This window comes from Lingula anatina, chromosome 2, assembly GCF_051362555.1.
Source record: "Lingula anatina isolate TDL-2025a chromosome 2, LinAna3.0, whole genome shotgun sequence".
In the NCBI taxonomy this organism is placed as follows: Eukaryota; Metazoa; Brachiopoda; class Lingulata; order Lingulida; family Lingulidae; genus Lingula; species Lingula anatina.
In genome coordinates this window covers 2664463-2686071 of record NC_141768.1, presented here as the reverse complement: position 1 = coordinate 2686071, position 21609 = coordinate 2664463, and the positions used below count along the sequence as shown (strand labels likewise).

At 35.0% G+C, this 21609-nt stretch overlaps 1 protein-coding gene across 1 annotated transcript; it reads left to right on the top strand.

Moving 5' to 3' along the window:
• Positions 1-11: 11 nt before the first annotated feature.
• LOC106156809 (methionine synthase) lies at positions 12-20205 on the top strand. Its single transcript, XM_087003191.1, has 32 exons — positions 12-197; positions 797-996; positions 1298-1387; positions 1629-1698; positions 1943-2035; positions 2267-2373; positions 2636-2695; positions 2968-3062; positions 3309-3471; positions 3835-3902; positions 4046-4125; positions 4419-4531; positions 4793-4933; positions 5381-5566; positions 5855-6034; positions 6372-6488; positions 6979-7119; positions 7505-7594; positions 7788-7886; positions 8343-8501; positions 8684-8787; positions 9050-9117; positions 9611-9731; positions 9972-10053; positions 10305-10406; positions 10538-10613; positions 11049-11204; positions 15938-16119; positions 16538-16671; positions 16936-17104; positions 18012-18212; positions 19495-20205. The coding sequence occupies exons 1-32, from the start codon at positions 149-151 to the stop codon at positions 19579-19581; spliced, it is 3783 nt and encodes a 1260-aa protein (XP_086859317.1). The 5' UTR covers positions 12-148; the 3' UTR covers positions 19582-20205.
• Positions 20206-21609: the final 1404 nt, after the last annotated feature.

Sequence of the window (21609 nt, the reverse complement as noted above, 5' to 3'; positions counted from 1 at the left end):
GGGATACTACTTCCGTAATCATTTTCTTATCGGCTATCAACGGGAGCAGACGGAAAGTTACATCGCTCTGTCTTTGAATTATATTTTAAATAAAACACTTGAACATTTTAAACAAAGAATCGTTTATGTGGAAAATTAAGTTTCAGCAATGCCACCAACAATCGGAGAAGATGCAAGCGTTTCTCATGGAGCCTCAGGTAAAATAAAAAACTTTATGACAGTGGAACTTTCCTTCACCACCGTCGATTGGAGCGCCATCTGTAGTAAACAAATGCCACACGTGCGTCAGAAGTGTGGTCTATGAAATGATGTTCAGATCATGTGTATAATTATTTTTCAAATGCAGACAGCAACATTGATACGTTATGTATGACATTAGTTGTTAAAGTTCCTTAAAATTGCAATGATTTCAATTTGGACTTGTGAACTTTGCACCTCCAGTGACTTCAAACTTTCAAAACTTTCCATAACAGTGTAACTTAGAACACTCATTTACACTGCAACGTATCAAAGTGTAGCATTGTGTTAATATGACATTAAACTGATGCTGATGACATTGATTTATGCTGGAAAATGCGTATAATGCGAAGGATGTGTTCATTATTTCAAATGTTTAAAACAAACGGTAATATATTTTTTTGCCTACTCTTTTGCCAGTTGGCTAGAGTGTTTGATTACATAATTTGGAAAGATGTTTATATTTTACTTCCTAAACAATTCATAATAGCCCTTATAATAATCAGTTTCCAAATTGTTTTATATCAAAACAAAAAGGTTCCTTTCTTTACCTTTAAAGACATTGGAGCAGAGATTTCTGCTACCCTGGAAGAAAGGATCATGATATTTGATGGAGCTATGGGGACAATGATACAGAAAAACAGACTGGAAGAGGAGGATTTCAGGGGAGAGCTCTTTAAAGACCATCCCAAAAACTTAAAAGGCAACAATGACCTCCTTAGCCTTACTAGACCAGATGTTATTATGAAGATTCACAAGGTAAGTTCTTATGACAGCTTAAAATAGAAAAAAATCTGTAATAGGGTACTGTACTAAGTTAAATAATCAGAAAAGAATAATCAGAAAATAATATTTTATTTGAAGTCCTATATTTCATCTGGTATCTTGAATGAAATACTTTCTAGGGTTGCCAAATTATGAATTATTTTAAAATGTTATAATGGAAAAAATATAAGTGGTGTATGCAGGATGTCAAGATAGAGGTTGGACTATTGTTAAATGACTCTCTATTAGAATCTCTGCCTATGTCTGCCAATGTGATACATTTTTGTCATTGTAGGAGTATCTAGAAGCAGGAGCTGACTTTGTAGAAACCAACACATTCAGTGGGACCTGGGTAGCCCAAGCTGACTATGGACTGGAGCATTTGGTAATTTATATTGATTTATTGCAGAAGTGTAATTTTGAATTATTTATGTGTTAGTCATATTTTTTTCTACTTTGGGCCTGTCAGTTTTCTGTGTCTTGGAATGCAAAGAATATTAGAAAATGTTTATTTGAATTTTAGAATCCATACTGCCTAATGTTTTGTTTGTTTGTTTATTTATTTATTTATTTATTTATTTATTTATTTTATATATTTATACTTGTTTATTTTATTAAAACTACAGGCATACAGGATAAATCTTGAGTCTGCCAAGCTTGCACGCAGAGCTGCAGATGAAGTGACAGCTCAGACAGGTACAGTTTGTTACTTTCCACTTTAATAATAGGCACTGGAAGATATTTGATTTCAGTAATGGGCCAGATAGTGGCTTAAGGAGTGATCTATAACTAAGGACACTACTTGTTAAGGCATCACAAAAGGAACTATATAGAGAAATTTGCTATTTATGTTCAATACATGGTCAATGTTTTTAGTATTTTCAACACATTTATTATTATTTATTATTATGAACTAAGAAACAAAATGTGATTACTACAGGTGTCCGTAGATATGTGGCTGGAGCCTTGGGACCAACCAATAGAACATTATCCATATCTCCTTCTGTTGAAAAACCAGAGTACAGGAACATAAGTAAGTTCTACATTTTTCTTAATATTCTCCAAAAATCTGAAAGTTATGAATGATGTGAAGTAATGCAAAATAAGTTATAATATGTTACATTTGAGAAATTATTTTTAAAAATTTATTTTATCCCATAGCTCCATATTTGAGATATTGAAGTCAGAATTTAAAACCAGATGACTTTGTTTGTAAAAAGTGGACTATATGGATTCTGATTTCTTGTCTTTATATCCTTGAAAGCCTTTGATGAGTTGGTGACAGCGTACACAGAGCAAGCCAAAGGGTTACTGGACGGGGGCGCTGATGTCCTTTTAGTTGAAACAATATTTGACACTGCAAATTCTAAGGTGGTAGATCTACAAGTTACTTTGGTTAGGTGTTGTGTAATACATGTATATACTGTAGCACACTGGCTATTTCAGGATATATAGAATAGATAAAGCATAGCTATAATTATGAAAATACTTGTAGTAAAAATTTAGATTTTCTCTATTCTTCCACACAGTCTTAGTTTACTTGACATAAATATTGATTTGATACTTTTTTCAATGAATCTGATTAGGGAAGAATTTTTTTACAAACTTAATTGATTTTTGTGTTAAATTTCAGGCAGCTTTGTTTGCAATTGAGACATTGTTTGAAAAAGACTACAAACCTGTTCCTATATTTGTAAGTGAATGAATCACTTCACTCAGTACTCTTGTCTGAAATTTTTCAGACTAATGCATTTTATTAGAATAACTTAGTTATTTGGGTATTATTAAAAAAGTAAATATTTGCCACAGTACATATTTGCCTTTGCAATTAACCATAACCATATAACCCTAGCTTTCCTATCAGAAGAAGTGAAAGTGAAAGCATGATTTCAGTAACATTATTTGTAAAAATGTTATACTTTCATTAGCTGTAATCTCTGTCTGCAAATTTTCCCTATATTCCAGATATCTGGCACCATAGTTGACAAGAGTGGAAGGACGCTGTCAGGACAGACAACGGAGGCATTTGTCATTAGTGTGTCCCACTCTAATCCTATGTGGTAAGCCAGGCCCCTTGATGGGGAGGGGGGATCAGAGGGTTAGAAAGGGTCATTTTTTAGGAGGAAAGGGCCTGCTTTGAATCAAAATTTGTTCATCTTGGACATAGATTTGAATAAGTTCCTAAGTTTGGTAAATTGATGAGATCCTTTACAGCCTATTCATCTTGAGACTCTTAGAAGTACGTAGATTTGGTAATTCATTTAATATTGATAATACTGAATATTTTTGTTACTGTTTTCATTTAGTTTGGGTTTGAACTGTGCCCTGGGTGCCAGTGAGATGCGGCCGTTCATTGAGTCCATAGGTAAAAACACCACGGCCTATGTGTTATGTTATCCTAATGCTGGACTGCCCAATACATTTGGTGAATATGATGAGACCCCAGAGCTCATGGCGGAAAAACTGGGAGTAAGTTATTTATGATTGAACCCAATGTCGTTACTGAAAGACTTCTGCTTGGAAAAAAGGAATAATTAAATTTTGAGAACAGAAAAGAGGTTTATAATATGGGTTTGTGTTATACAATTTGTATACATGTGGAAAGAGGGTTTGGTTTGGTATTTTCATTTCAGTGAATTGTTTACAAGTTTTAACTTATTTTAAATGAAGTTAATTAAAACATTGTATTCAGTGACATTTTTCTAAACCCAGATGCCTTTTTATCTCTGCCTTGGTTTCATTTAAATGATCCCAAGGTGCTGTTCTCAGAAATTACCCTGTAGGTGAGGCTAACTAATGAGTATTTTGATGGCCTTTTATCTTCTTCTTCAGTCTTTTGCCAGGGACGGGTTGGTGAACATTATTGGAGGATGTTGTGGAACTACTCCAGATCACATAAGGTATGCTATGACAACATGGGAAATTATACTGAAAGCTGTATTTATATGATCAAATATTCTAATATTATATTCTGTTTATGTTTATGTTTGGGAATGTATACTTTCAAGGTTATTTTGTAAATTTTATGATTTTTTTTATCTAGGGTGATAAAAGAAGCTGTCCAGAAATATCCTCCAAGGAAGCGACCAACTGTTTTACGCGAAGGCTACACATTACTATCAGGTAGGATTTATGTTTTGAGGCGAAAATACTTGTAGTTATTTACTTGTCAGTATTATATTTTGGATCTTATATTTCATATTATGAGGAGCTAAAGACAGACCAGGGGCAGACCCAGAGATATTTTCTTACAGTCTTCCGAATTAACTTTGTTGATCTATCCTCCACTTTTGACTTTCTTCTGACAGAGAAAATTAGATACCTGTCAATGTAAACTTGAAAATCTGATGGTCTTCCAGAAGACAGCCTCAATCCACCCCTGCAGACTAACATGTACTTTTGTTTATGTCTTGTAGGTTTAGAGCCCATGCTCATAGGTCCTCACACTAACTTTGTGAATATTGGGGAGAGGTGCAATGTCGCTGGATCGAGGAAATTCTGCAAGCTGATCAAAGATAATCAATATGAGGTTTGTGTGTGAAAATATGAAAACAGAAGCTTTAGTATGATATGGAATATTCTTATGGATAGTTCAGAAAGTTCACTATCAAACAAAGTATGTGTATGTATCTCCCATTAGTAGTCATAAGTATGTATACCTAGTTGTCATTTGCCAGGATTGCATGTGGAAGAATTTGCCCATTCAGCCTACTACTATGGGAAAATTAAGTGTTGATCTGTAAGTAGACAAAGCTTGTGGTGAAATTAAACACCTGTCTATTCTTATCAGGAAGCCTTGTCCATAGCCAAGCTCCAGGTAGAGAATGGTGCTCAGGTACTGGATATCAATATGGATGAAGGCATGTTAGATGGAGTGGCTGCCATGTCAAAGTTTGTCAACTTTATCTCTTCAGAACCTGACATATCAAAGGTAGGACGTACACCATGCTCACTTACTGGCAGTGTTGAACAGATTTCGCTGCTCCTCACATTTTGTGTAATATTTGAGCAGTTATGACTTGCCCTGTTATTTTGTGCATTTTATACTATACTACCTTCCAACATGGAAAGAAATCGGCAAGAATAAAAAGTTATGCAGATATCACACAAAATGTATTACACTTTGTTTGTGGAAAGATCCAATATACAATAAGAATTTACATATTTTAGTACTTATAAATTCATTATGCTTTCAAAAAGTTACAATATCTGAATTAAACATGCCACAGAATTTAAATGAGTTTTGTCCAGTCTGAAGATTAGATTTTTTAATGATGGAAATTTAAATTGCAAAGAAACCTTTAAGATTTTTTTTTTTCATTTATATGTTCATGTTTATATAGATATAATTATACATACATTTACATTTATCATTCAGGTACCATTGTGCATAGATTCCTCAAACTTTGCAGTAATTGAAGCTGGACTGAAATGTACACAGGGCAAGTGTATTGTTAACAGTATCAGTTTGAAGGAAGGTGAAGAAGACTTTATACAGAAAGCTAAGGTCATTAAAAAGCATGGAGCTGCAGTGGTAGTGATGGCATTTGATGAGGAGGGACAGGTAGGAGAGTTTGAGGTGTAAAACAGATTGATTTGTGCACTGGGCTTACTAAGGACAAGTGAATAAAATGTAGATATGTGGTTGGAATAAATTACAGTTTCATGAATAGCAGTACTAGTTAAATGTTGAAAATAATGCAGTTTAAACTTTACAGGTTAAATTTCTTGGCAGTTTGATCAGGAGCATGTCAGCTAAGTCTTTTTGATTTATTTTTTAAAATTTTCTTTATGTGGTGATGATGTAGAAATGTGAATATTTTAAGTGATATGTTTACTTGTGCTCTTTAAGGCAACAGACACAGAGAGGAAGATAGCTATCTGTCAGAGATCCTATGATATTCTGGTGAAGAAGGTTGGCTTCAATCCGTATGATATCATATTTGACCCCAATATTCTCACCATTGCCACTGGGATAGAGGAACACAATCCATATGGGATTTCTTTTATTGAAGCTACAAGGGCCATCAAGGTGAGACTATGTTTTCGGGACTTGTTGGGTTTCCATTAAATATTAAACGTATCTGTACGTCCTTTCATACCCTTCTTCTGAAAAATGAGTTTTTTTAAATGTTGGTATGGCATTTGATATTAGAAAAGTGGGTATGTTACATATTAAATCATGAAAGAAAATCTATAACCCATTAGCTGCACTAACAGAATCTGAAATATCACATTCTTTGATAAAATCAATCTTTTGACTGCAGTAATATCTTTCCATAGCTATTGTAAACTTTGTTGTACCCTATGATTAATAAAACTTTGAAGCCCAAGACAAAACACTGAACAATGATGGATTGCATTTCCAGGAACGTTTACCAGGAGCACGTGTGAGTGGTGGTGTGTCCAACTTCAGCTTCTCATTCCGTGGCATGGATGCTGTGAGAGAGGCCATGCATAGTGTGTTCCTGTACCACGCCATTAAGGTATACTGTTAACTTGTGCTGCCATATTTATTGGATACATTTTGTACCCAGAACTGCCCTGTTATTGGGCGATTATACAAAATTATATAAAATCATATTTATGTGAAAAAAATAACTTGTATGATTTATTTTATATTAAAATGAACTAATTTGTGTATTGTGTTCATGGTATCATTTAATGATATGCTACATTAGTAATTTAGAAGAATGACTTAAGCATATTACAGTTTTGACTTAGATTTTTTAAAATTGTTCTATAGAAGTATTGTTTTTATTGCCCATTTTGTGAAATGTTATATAATTACCCCTACCAAGAAGGTTATTTTGCGTATGTTGGATTAATAATTTCAGCCTAACTCAAAAAGTTAGGTATGAATTTTGATGAAATTTTCAGGATGGGTCAGAAGTAGGTTAAATTAGAATTGATCAGATTTTGGTGGCGATCTGTTAACTAAAGAATTTATTGATTGATCAATAATTTCCTGATCAGGCTGGTATGGACATGGGTATAGTGAATGCTGGCTGCCTGCCTGTGTATGATGGCATCAAGAAAGAACTTTTGGAACTGTGTGAAAACTTGCTGTGGAACAGAGACCCAGAGGGCACGGAGAAACTCCTCACATACGCACAGGTGAAATCACTGCTTCTCAGACATGAGCTTCTTCTGCAGAAACGCAGAATTCCACGTTTTTAATTCAGTTCTGATGGTTGCTGAGAACAGTCAAGATCTGCAGTAAAATCTGGTTTAGATTTTTTTTTAAACCTATGCTAGGTTCATGACTGGTTTCTTTGACTTGAAGATTTCTTCTCCGAAGTTGAAACATTATGGCATGTGTGATACATGTGACTGAAACATTTACATGTAGGAAACCAACATTGATTTATCCTTTCTTGTAATCTGGTTCAAAGAAATATTTTGCTCCCTTGTTAATTCATTACCAACATTTTATTAAATAATATTATTTGTTTATTTACTGTGATTTAACATAATTTTATTTTGTAATTTTTGATATCAGAGTCTTGGAAAAGACGCTAAGAAGATTACAGAGAGTGAAGAATGGAGAAAAAACACTGTGGAAGAAAGACTAGCTTATGGTTTAATCAAGGTATTTTTTATTCCTTCCATGCAGAATGTTAAACAAGTTGAAGCAGGAATAAATAACAGACATGCAAGCCCAGATAATGTTTTTGGTCAACCTAGCTAAAAAATCCTTAATACACAGCTGTTTTGAAAATCAAAAAAGGCTAAGAAGAAAAAGGTGCCTTTTAATTTGTGGTATATCATGTGGTTATTTGTAGGGCATAGACAAGTATGTTGTTGAAGACACAGAAGAGGCAAGAGCAAACAAGGCTCTATACCCAAGGACATTGAATGTTATAGAAGGACCATTAATGGCTGTAAGTGTTTCTGCTTTTAAGTGTTGGATTTGTGAAGGGTGGTGATATTGAATTTCACCAAGATAATGTAAATCATCATTGGATTTTAGTAGGAGAAGTAGGGAAAGTAAATGTGAGGGATTTTTTAGCTGTATAATAGAAAATAATTGGAATTGTATTCTCTTGGGATGATACACAAATTTTAAAGGCATCAGGAGTGATATGACTGAGAAACGTAAAATGACAATAGAGATGAAACAAATGGGAATTTAACTTTTGTGATACACATTTTTAATGTGCACTGTCAGTCCTGGACCCATGCAGAATTATAGACTCGTAAATAAAATTTTGTAAATTTGTCCAGTTACTTTTTCTGCTTTAGGCCAGTAGATTTTTAGACCCTGGCAACTCTTAGGTCCAGTAGGCTAGAATGTTTCAGCACAGACGATAGCAGAAGTTTTTATTTTTCCTTCCTAGGGCATGGGCACTGTTGGAGACCTGTTTGGAGCAGGGAAGATGTTCCTCCCTCAAGTGATAAAGTCAGCCAGGGTGATGAAGAAGGCTGTAGGCTACTTGATACCTTTTATGGAGAAGGAAAAAGAAGAAAAGATGAAAGAGACTGGGATAAAGGATTTGGTATGAATTAGTATACATGTTTATATATTGTGTATTTCAGGCTAGCAGTTATCTAGTTCTTAGAAGAAATATTTTACATAGAGTCCCCATGTCTTGCAAAATGATATATAAATATATATGTAATTCATAGCTTCTGTCTTTCTATATCTGTAGTTTGAATGTCTTTATTTTCTTCCTCCTAGAGCGAAGCCTATAATGGCACTGTTGTTCTTGCCACTGTCAAGGGAGACGTCCATGATATTGGGAAGAATATTGTTGGAGTAGTACTTGGCTGCAATAATTTCAAGTAAGAATTCATATTTTTACTAATTTCTTATTAAACTTCTTATTAATTTATTATGATGAAATCTATAAAAGTTAAGTAGCAGTATGTGGAGTTTTGATGGTTAATGCTTCACTGAAATTTTATTGCATAATTATTTCAAATAATAAAAATAATTTTAAAAGTTACACACAAAGGACTGTATCAGCAGCTAGTAGATAGATTTTTCATGGAATACTGTATTGTATTTTCCTGTTACATACTTCTCAATCCAAATGTGTTTCAGGGTGATTGACCTGGGTGTGATGACTCCTTGTGAGAAGATATTAGACACAGCCACACAGGAGAAGGCTGGTAAGACATTTACTGGAACGATTGCAGGAATGTGGGCTGCAAATTTGTTTGGTGGAAATTTTCCTCTTTTGAAAGACCCCCCTATTTATAAATGAAAAGAAAGCCTAGAATGTTGCTTGATGATTTATATAAAGTTTTCATAAGAAGAGTATCATTTCAGTTGAGGATGTGTGAGAGGCAGGCTGCATTCTCTGTTTTCATCCCTGGAATTTGTTTTTTTATAACCCAAGCTGTAACAAGAAGCCTCTGAGTCTGTCCCAGTGTGCTTTGTTTTTGAAAGTTGCAGTGATTTTAAAATACAATAAATTTTAGTTTTTTTCAACTATTCCTTAAATAATGATCACACATACATGTACACTGCACAGGCACATGTATGTATGTATGTATGTATGTATGTATGTATGTATGTATGTCTGCTCAATTTTTTGTGGTTATTTATAAACTGTGATTGGTCTGACCATGTATGCTGTGGCACTGGTTCTTTCTGTTTCAGACATTATTGGTCTGTCTGGTTTGATTACTCCATCTCTGGATGAAATGATCCATGTGGCCAAAGAAATGGAAAGGAGAGACATGAAAACCCCTCTGCTGATAGGTGGAGCCACCACATCAAAGTAAATATTTTAATATAAAGAATATTTTGATTTATGTATAATTTATATTTATGTACATTTTTAAGTCTTTTCTTAGAAGTTACTTGGCAATACCTTAAAATGTATCTCTTATACATCAATAGTCAAATTGCCTTGTAGTATCTGGAACAATAAATGAAATGTATAAATTGAATGTGTGTTTGAACTGAAATGAATCTTGCTGTAGAAATCGCAATTAAATTGATTCATTCCTTGTTTTAGACAGCACACAGCTGTGAAGATCAGTCCCAGATATTCTTCTCCTGTCATCCATGTTTTAGATGCATCCAAGAGCGTCGTGGTGGTAAAAAACTTATCTTTTTCATCTGAATTAAAATTTTTAACTGTTTTCATTATAATCAGAGTAATATTTGTGAGCTTAGTGCATGCTTGGGTAAATACATGATATTTTAACTGACATTTTATAATACTGATATTTGTTGATATTCCTCTGACCAAAGTCAAGATATGTGGTGGTAATTTTAGTGGGTAAACCATATATCATAGTGGTGATTTTTTGTTCTCATATTTTGTAATTTGTAATCATTTCTTTAGTGTTCTAACCTGCTTGATAAGACAGAAAACTATGCAGACTACATTGAAGAAATAGCTGAAGAATATGAAGAAATCAGAGAGGAACACTACGAATCCCTGAAGGTATTTTACTGTCTTCCTGCATGTGTAAGATTATTGCTATAACATGAATATTATATACCGTTAATTTTGATTGAGGTGTAATTGATTTATTGATTTGAAACTATTGTTCTTCAGGATTATTTTCATTCTAGGAAAGAAAGTATCTGTCATTAGAAAAAGCAAGACAGAATTCTTTGAAAATAGACTGGTCAACAGAGCCAGCTCCAGGTACAGTTCAAAATTTATTTTCTCTTTCATTTCATTGCTGATGCAGGCCTATAGGAAAAGGGGGGGGGGGGGGTTGAAAGAAGTGACTTTTGACTGGAAAAGGCCACTTTGAATTCTAATTTGATCTAGGTTCTGTGCCATGGCTCAAATTGGGTCAGTTACAGGAGAGAAAAGTCCAATTTATCAGAAAAAGAACCTGTCCCCTTTTGAAATGGCTTGCTACAGTGCTGTATATATTTGTGACAGTTTTGATATATGTAAATGTTAATTTTAGTTATAATATATTTGTGCTGTTTCTTAATGTATTTTATGAAAGATTCTGAAAGGATTGCTAAAGGGCTTTATTTCAGATTTACAAGCTGAAGCTAGAATTTGATGGTACTGCATGTGGCTGTTATAAATTTGAGAATTTTAAGGTTGGAATTTATTTTTTAGTTGCCCCAACATTCCTTGGAGTGAAGACATTTGAGGAGTACGATTTGTCTGCTCTGATTCCATACATTGACTGGAAACCTTTCTTTGATGTGTGGCAGCTGAGGGGAAAATACCCAAATCGTGGCTTTCCTAAAATCTTCAATGACCCAACTGTTGGTAGGTGATTCTTTTGTTTGTATTGATGGGTCTTGTTTGGGTCTTCATGTCAGCAAGGCTTTCAAGAGGCAGTTACATTGCTTTTGATACCATGGCTAATTGAATCTATTGCATAAACTTTAAAAAAGTTATTGACTTAATATTTCTTGCCTTGATATGCTCCAAAATCTGATGTAATATCTAGAGGAGGAACTACTGCACAAGGGTAATGTTGTGCATGGGTACAAATTTGCTGTCAAGATAATAATTGTACCACCAGCGTTAGCGCTGGCGGTACACATGGTTTCGGTCCCGTCCGGATCGTTCCGCCGGCTCCGACGGACAACTACCGTTACCGCTTCTCCTCCTAGGCGGTAAGGCCCCCCATACCCATCTCTTGGATTTAGGTCACCTATAATCTCAACTCGTTCCACGTAAAATTTGGGCTTTGTCGGTATTGGGGTCTGGGTGTGGCACTCATTGAAATGCACCCTTGTCCAAAAATGGCAAAATTAAATGCTAATTATCTACCCTACGGAAGGGGTTATGGGAAAAATTTCTACAGACGGCTTTCCAAAAGTCATATGTGTAGATTTCAAATATGCCCTTGGATTTGACCTTTGACCTTTACTTCAAGGTCAAACGGGCCAAAATTTTCAAAAAAATTAAATTTTTTACGAAAAAAAATTTTTTTGCCCTGTTATTCAGACACCACACAGACTTAACCAATAATATTATTGGAAAGTGTTACCCTTCAGGTCATCCTTCATCTCCGTGAATTTGGGGTCAATCAGTGCATTTTCACCGGAGTAGCGGCCATAAGATGGCGAAACTGAAAACTGTCTCTAATTCGGGAACCGTTAATGCTAGAGACCCATTCTTTTTTGCATTTTGTAGAGCATGTAAAGCCCAACACTGGAGGTGGTCTCCGTTTTTTTGTATTCCGTACGGTTTTCAAGTTATGCTGTATCAGAAAGTACATATTGGTGGTGAAAGCAAAATGTGCAGTACGGTAATGGATAATAAATTTTGAACTCTGGAAAAATAAAACATAAGGCTTGGCAAAGCAGACAACTTGTGGTCAAAAATGACATTATTTCATCAAATTTGAACTTCTGGAACTTCAGAGCACCTCCCATTTCAAGAATATTGACCAAAATGACCTTTTCTTTATTTTAATTAATTTTTGCTGTAGGAAATTTATGGCACATTAAGGTAATTCCAAAATTATAACATTTAGTCCCTTATATCTCCAAAACTGGCAGAGATAGGTCCATAATTACTATTGAAGTTGAATAGGAAGTCATATACTGGCAATCTTACTGTGACCTTGAAATTGACCTTTGACCTACTTTTCACCATGAACTGAACTTTGCAAATTTTGCTTCCCTTTTATCTCCAAAACTGGCAGAGATAGGTCCATAGTTACTATTGAAGTTGAATAGGAAGTCATATACTGGCAATCTAAATGTGACCTTGAAATTGACCTTTGACCTACTTTTCACCATGAATTGAACTTTGCAAATTTTTCTTCCCTTTTATCTCCAAAACTGGCAGAGATAGGTCCATAGTTACTATTGAAGTTGAATAGGAAGTCATATACTGGCAATCTAAATGTGACCTTGAAATTGACCTTTGACCTACTTTTCACCATGAATTGAACTTTGCAAATTTTGCTTCCCTTTTATCTCCAAAACTGGCAGAGATAGGTCCATAGTTTCTATTGAACTTGAATATGAAGTCATATACTGACAATCTAAATGTGACCTTGAAATTGACCTTTGACCTACTTTTCACCTTGAACTGAACTTTGCAAATTTTGCTTCCCTTTTATCTCCAAAACTGGCAGAGATAGGTCCATAATTACTATTGAAGTTGAATAGGAAGTCATATACTGGCAATCTTACTGTGACCTTGAAATTGACCTTTGACCTACTTTTCACCATGAACTGAACTTTGCAAATTTTGCTTCCCTTTTATCTCCAAAACTGGCAGAGATAGGTCCATAGTTACTATTGAAGTTGAATAGGAAGTCATATACTGGCAATCTAAATGTGACCTTGAAATTGACCTTTGACCTACTTTTCATCATGAATTGAACTTTGCAAATTTTGCTTCCCTTTTATCTCCAAAACTGGCAGAGATAGGTCCATAGTTACTATTGAAGTTGAATAGGAAGTCATATACTGGCAATCTAAATGTGACCTTGAAATTGACCTTTGACCTACTTTTCACCATGAATTGAACTTTGCAAATTTTGCTTCCCTTTTATCTCCAAAACTGGCAGAGATAGGTCCATAGTTTCTATTGAACTTGAATATGAAGTCATATACTGGCAATCTAAATGTGACCTTGAAATTGACCTTTGACCTACTTTTCACCTTGAACTGAACTTTGCAAATTTTGCTTCCCTTTTATCTCCAAAACTGGCAGAGATAGGTCCATAATTACTACTGAACTTGAATAGGTCGTCATATACTGGCAATCTTACTGTGACCTTGAAATTGACCTTTGACCTACTTTTCATCATGAACTGAACTTTGCAAATTTTGCTTCCCTTTTATCTCCAAAACTGGCAGAGATAGGTCCATAGTTTCTATTGAAGTTGAATAGGAAGTCATATACTGGCAATCTTACTGTGACCTTCAAATTGACCTTTGACCTACTTTTCACCATGAATTGAACTTTGCAAATTTTGCTTCCCTTTTATCTCCAAAACTGGCAGAGATAGGTCCATAGTTACTATTGAAGTTGAATAGGAAGTCATATACTGGCAATCTAAATGTGATCTTGAAATTGACCTTTGACCTACTTTTCACCATAAATTGAACTTTGCAAATTTTGCTTCCCTTTTATCTCCAAAACTGGCAGAGATAGGTCCATAGTTACTATTGTATTGAATAGGAAGTCATATACCGGCAATCTTACTGTGACCTTCAAATTGACCTTTAACCTACTTTTCACCATGAATTGAACTTTGCAAATTTTGCTTCCCTTTTATCTCCAAAACTGGCAGAGATAGGTCCATAGTTACTATTGAAGTTGAATAGGAAGTCATATACTGGCAATCTAAATGTGACCTTAAAATTGACCTTTGACCTACTTTTCACCATGAACTGAACTTTGTAAATTTTGCTTCCTTTTTATCTCCAAATTTACGCTGTATCAAAAAGTACATATTGGTGGTGAAAGCAAAATGTGCAGTACGGTAATGGATAATTAATTTTGAACTCCAGAAAAACAAAACATAAGGCTTGGCAAAGCAGGCAACTTGTGGTCAAAAATGACATTGTTTCATCAAATTAGAACATCTGGAACCTCAGAGCACCTCCCATTTCAAGAATTTTGACCAAAATGACCTTTTCTTTATTTTGATTAATTTTTTCTGTAGGAAATTTATGGCACATTATGGTAACTCCAAAATTATAACATTTAGTCCCTTATATCTCCAAAACTGGCAGAGATAGGTCCATAGTTACTATTGAAGTTGAATAGGAAGTCATATACTGGCAATCTTACTGTGACCTTGAAATTGACCTTTGACCTACTTTTCACCATGAACTGAACTTTGCAAATTTTGCTTCCCTTTTATCTCCAAAACTGGCAGAGATAGGTCCATAGTTACTATTGAACTTGAATATGAAGTCATATACTGACAATCTAAATGTGACCTTGAAATTGACCTTTGACCTACTTTTCACCATGAACTGAACTTTGCAAATTTTGCTTCCCTTTTATCTCCAAAACTGGCAGAGATAGGTCCATAATTACTATTGAACTTGAATGGGAAGTCACATACTGGCAATCTTACTGTGACCTTGAAATTGACCTTTGACCTACTTTTCATCACATGAACTTTGCAAATTTTGCTTCCCTTTTATCTCCAAAACTGGCAGAGATAGGTCCATAGTTACTATTGAGGTTGAATAGGAAGTCATATACTGGCAATCTTACTGTGACCTTGAAATTGACCTTTGACCTACTTTTCACCATAAATTGAACTTTGCAAACTTTGCTTCCCTTTTATCTCCAAAACTGGCAGAGATAGGTCCATAGTTACTGTTGTATTGAATAGGAAGTCATACTGGCAATCTGAATGTGACCTTGAAATTGACCTTTGACCTACTTTTCACCATGAACTGAACTTTGCAAATTTTGCTTCCCTTTTATCTCCAAATTTACGCTGTATCAAAAAGTACATATTGGTGGTGAAAGCAAAATGTGCAGTACGGTAATGGATAATTAATTTTGAACTCCAGAAAAATAAAACATAAGGCTTGGCAAAGCAGGCAACTTGTGGTCAAAAATGACATTATTTCATCAAATTAGAACATCTGGAACTTCAGAGCACCTCCCATTTCAAGAATTTTGACCAAAATGACCTTTTCTTTATTTTAATTAATTTTTTCTGTAGGAAATTTATGGCACATTATGGTAACTGCAAAATTATAACATTTAGTCCCTTATATCTCCAAAACTGGCAGAGATAGGTCCATAGTTACTATTGAAGTTGAATAGAAAGTCATATACTGACCATTTTTAATTATATTCTTTTGTATATTTTGAGAACTCCTGTTGATTGCATTTTATAGAGCTTGTCAAGCACAAGACTGGTGATGGTGTCCCTTTTTGGAGGGGGGGGGGTCCATACGAATGCGCTTACTCCAGCTGGTGGTACAATATCCGGAGGCGGTATCGCCTCTCTGATCCTCTAGTGTATATGTGCATGTTACAACATTCACATGCCATTACAGGTGAGGAAGCCAAAAAAGTGTACAATGAGGCCCAGGCCATGTTAAAGAAGATCACTGACAACAAATTGTTGACAGCCAGAGGAGTGGTAGCATTCTACAAGGCTAACAGTATAGGGGATGATATAGAGCTATATGATGAGGCAGGGGCATACCTTAACACACTGTATGGGTTGAGACAACAGGTAATATGCTTTATTTTATATTATCTGTGACATTAATGGTACAGTTACTATTAGTAGTTATAGATGGATTGATCTATCAAGATGAGAGATTAATGTTTTATAGATACGCTTTTATTTATTTTTTTTTAGGGGGAAGGTACTTTCTTTCAGATAGTGTGTCATATTTTTAAGAGAACTATATCCCTTCATTTTATCCCTTTTGTTAAAAGTCCACCACATTGACTCTTTCGAATATAATGTTTTCTTAAATTAATTTAGAATAACACACAGATCAGTTAAGTTTTGACACATTACATTGACAATGCCAGTCTAAAGATTTGTTATGCCATGGGTCTGGTCCGTCCTGTATCCTTTAGTTACAGTGCTGAGCATGGCTAACTGAGTAAGTTGTGATAATTCTTGCCAATTATCTCTCCAGGCAGAGAAGGAGCCAGGTGTTGAGGATCCATACCTGTGTGTCTCAGACTTTGTGGCACCCAAGGAGACCAGTATCAGGGACTACATTGGGATGTTTGCTGTCAGCTGTTTTGGAGTGGACAAGATGTGCAATGAGTAAGTTTTCAGGATAATGCTGGGATTTTTACCTATTTTTATGAACATTGCCAGTAGTGTCTGTACATACAGAAAGCTAGAATTGTGGCAGGGAAAGGCTTGGATAGACTAGTGTGAAACATACCTATACTTAGATGAATTATACTGGCATGTTAAACATACTCATTCAATAAACTTAATTATTTTAAAAACACTATCACTATGCATACATTGGCTTGTGTTTCTCTGAAGCATTTTAACTAATATACCTGTATGGATATCCAGGTTTGAGAGGCAGCTGGACGACTACAGTATCATCATGGTGAAGGCCCTGGCTGACAGGCTGGCCGAGGCATTCGCGGAAGAAATGCATGAAAGAGTGAGGAAGGAATACTGGGGCTACTGTACTCAGGAAACTCTGGGGGCACAGGATCTGCATAGGATTAAGTATGAGGTGAGCAAAAATATACCATGGTTGGCACTCTCTCAGTCTCTCTCTCTCTCTCTCTCTCTCTCTCTCTCTCTCTCTCACACACACACACACACACACACACACACACACAGAACCTTTTCACATCTCAGTTTAGTTTTCTCTGTTGCTTCATTTTGAAAGATGGACAACTTGAGAGCCTAGGTATTTTGTAAGAAAGTAGTCTAAATGGAGCACTTGCACCCAGGCCACTGCCATTAATTTTAAAAGTACAGGTACTTTGGGGCTTGTGAAGGGAAGTAAATGTTAGTAACAGTCAGAATGGTGCAGTACATTCAGCTTTAGCACTGGATGTGCAAAGGGCTTTAAAGATTAGAAGGGCAGTAGAAAATAGATTGGAGTAATTGGAAAAATGGAACTATACTTAAACATATGCTGCGCTTCAACACTCGGAATTTGTTGAAATTGTCAAAAAGCATATTGACAGAACTGTCACATTCATGAGATTGGTTGAGGATACAGTCACACCTAACACAATGACAGGTATATGTACAAAATTTGAAAGTAAAATAAGATGATTGAAATATTGATTAAATGAAAGGTAGGATAAGACATTCATGAAATCAAAACTATGCAAATTGATTTTTTCTCAAAATAAGTCATTCATTTCAATGGAAATATAACTCTTAGGTAATTTTGATATTATAATAAAGGATTAAACAGAGATTTGCAATTTAGAGGTTTATTTTGTCAAACAAACAGATATCAAATGAAAATCATCAAGATAAATATGTAAATCCAGATATTACGTTGTTGCATTTATGACCCCAAGACCCCACATACAGCTACACACCTTTGTCATTCACGTTTTCAGGATTTTTTATGAGAGGTTTCACTTTCACTTTCTGATAAATCAGATATAACATTCCAGGGTATCAGGCCGGCCCCGGGGTACCCCAGCCAGCCTGACCACACTGAGAAAATAACCATGTGGAAACTGATGAAGCCAGATAGACTGGGGATAAAGTTAACGGAATCCCTGGCCATGGAGCCTGCTGCCTCCGTGTCTGGCCTCTACTTTGCCAACCCAAAGTCCTACTACTTTGCTGTGGGGAAGATTAACAAGGATCAGGTGAGATGAAACTTGATAGACAAAGTAATGTGTGTGATAACCAAGTTATGGTGAATTATGTCTGTGTTTGTGATATGTACTGTGACAACTTGGTATTTGACTATGCTGCTGGGAAATCATAAAAGGATTCGGTGAACTGGAACTTGTCGAATCAAGTTTTGGTTTCATCATTATACCTTAAAAGACAGAGGTCAGTGGAATCTACAACCTGAGCCTTGTCTCTATTATGACAAACAAAGGCACAGTGTCTTTGCTGTAGGGAAGATTCTTTTTTTACAAAAATTTCAATACAAGTATTATTTTTAACCTTTTGAAATGTGTCACTTCCTTGTAAGTTGTTGGGGTTGTTGTTTCCAGTAAGAAAAAATTGCTTGAACTTTGACACAATTCAGTAATACACATACCCATGCCCGCATGCACACACATGCACACACAAACACACACACACACACAGACAGACAGACAGACAGACACACACACACACAGACAGACAGACACACACACACACACACAGACAGACAGACAGACAGACAGACAGACAGACACACACACACACACACACACACACAGACAGACAGACAAAAATACACCAGAAAAACCATTTGTTGTAATCAAAATAGTGTCACATTTTTTTTTGGATGTCATGTCAATTTCGTATCATTTGTTACATTTCCCCTGTCAATTAACCTCTTAAGCAATGTTGGTAAGTGCGTTTTGCAATTTGAGTATATCAATTAATATATCAATAAGTCTGTCATTGAGTAATTAGTCTTGAAAGTTCTCTCCAGAGGATTTTACCTGCCAAAATGGATTTTTAGAAATTCTCTCTGCACTTTTGAAAATCCCCCACAGTCATTCTTATGTCCTGTAAAGCTTTTTATATTTCCAAATTCAGACTCTAAAGCCCTTTCAATACAAATTTATGTGAGGTGTACAAATTTATGTGGGGTAGCCAGGACCAAGATGCAAAACACCCCACTATTTTCATGTGTGAAAACAAGGCAATGTGCATGATGACAGATGTGATTTTGAGTAGCTAGTCACTGAAAACTAAAATATTAAATCAAAAGTTGAGTAAAAAATCAAATCCAAGTACAGGGAGGGGTCAAGCAATAAGTTGTGAGTAGGAAAAAATTGCTCTTTACAACAGGATAATTAATTTTGGCAGGAAAATCCAATGGAGAGCACCTTAAAGCAGTAGCTAAAAAATCTATATTTACACAAACAGTTTTTATCAATGTCATTTTGCACATTATATGAATTAATTATTTTATTTTTGCAGGTTGAGGATTATGCAGGAAGGAAGAAGGAAGATGTTGCCACCATTGAGAAGTGGCTAGGACCATGTCTGGCTTATAGTACAGATTAGACATGCATCCCATGAACATAGCACATTTAAGATGTTGGGGAGATTCTGTGTTTGGAGATGAAAATTATTTAACATTTAAAAAAATGATATGCTGTTGGTGATATGGTATCAGTTTTAATGGACATTGGATAAGCATCTTCAGAATTTCAGAACATGGCATGAGTTCTAGAGAATTTACTGTATATATATATATATAGCATACATGGCGTATATATTTAAGGGTAAAAAGGGAAACATACTCAGGAAGTCTTGATGACAACACATGCCTTTAAGTAATTTGAAAATTAATTTAAAATTAAACCAACCTATGTGCAAATGCTGATTACAAAATTGCTTTTGGAGTGAAAATATGATTTCTGAAAATGATTTATACATCAGCCCTTTAGTGAGTTATTATGCCTTAGTAGAATTGTCTCATCAATCAAATAAACACATTAGATTAGAAAAAAAGAGATGAAAAAGCATTCTAATTAGTGGTTTGTTTTGTATTTCAAATTAATGTAATATATTAGAGCTTTAGGGAAGATCTGGGTTAAAATTGATAGTTTTGCATCAGCAATATTTGTTGCATACTCAATTTCTTAAGTTTCAGAGTTTGTGTCCAGAGCAAATGGTGAAATGGGCCACTTGCTTCTTGAACTGTACATTCACATAAAGATAAAACTTAAAACTGCCAAAGTTTTCATTAAGTTTTGTTAAATAATTCAAGTACATTATTCTTCATAATTTGATTCTTTGTGGCTGATTTTTGTTAGTGCAACATTGTTTTATTTTCAGCAGAAAGCATTTGACCAACAATTATTCTTTATGGCATGGTTTTGTCATTTTGCTTATTGATAATTTCACGTAATTTATTAACACTGCTTATATTAATCTTTTTTTTATTGTTAGCATATGTTATACAGTCAGGTGGAAATTCATTCATAAATGGACTTTTCATTTATGTTTCACGAAATATCATTCATTTGAAGAGATTTGTCTATCCAATAGGCAGACTTTTTTGCGCATAATATATTTTTTGCTTAAATTTATTGTAGACTGTTATCAACATATAATGTTTGGAAATATGATTCTTTAACTGTATAAATTTCTATGATAAAAAATTTTCACTTAATTACAAATGTTTGATAGGGTATAAGATCGGGTGACTTGGAGAATATACTACATGTTATAATATGATTTTTACTTTTACTACCATCTTTCAGCTGGCTTGAATTGATTTTAAAGACTATATTTAGTCATCTTTTTAAGTAATTGTTCTAGTGCTGAGTTCTAGTATTGGATCATAATGGATAATACATTTTGTGAAGTTAATTTTAAACTGTACTCTTTATTGTCAGGTTCACAGTGCAAAATGTTATATAAATGTGCTGTGATGGACTGCTTTAGCTGAGTGGCTTTTAATGCCTGGGTGATATGAATGCATTAGAAGAAACCAGGAGACTTCAGGCATGTTTCCATTGAAGATAGGCCAACCTAGCTTATATCTACCATTTGCTAATGAGTAGCTCACCATGGGAAACCACTGTACATGTAACAGCTTGTGACAAGTTTTTGTTTCTGATGTTATCCAGTGGTTAAAAAATGACTGCTTTCTTCAGGACAACTGTCCATAGGTTAACAATTCTATACGGTAGATAGTGTCATCCATAAGACTGAAACCTGACCCAGTAATTTAGGTGACTTGAGGCACGTTTTCATTGAAGATAGGTTAACCTGGTTTACGTCTACCATTTGTTTTAGAGTGCTCACCAGGAAACCTCTGTACATGTATCAGCTTGTAACAAGTTCCAGTTTTAGTGGATGAATCAACAGCAGGATCAGCACTGTGCTTTACGTGATGTTGTTAGTTTGTTATGTGAATTTGGAGTAATAATAACATGATCTGTGCCAAGACAGGTTTTACTTACGTCCTCTAGAAACAATGGTATGTCTCTCCACACAGAGATGGAAATGGCTGGTTTGTATAGAAATGCCAGATGGTATTTAACACCCCATTTCCATAGATTAGATCGACCTACTTTAGAT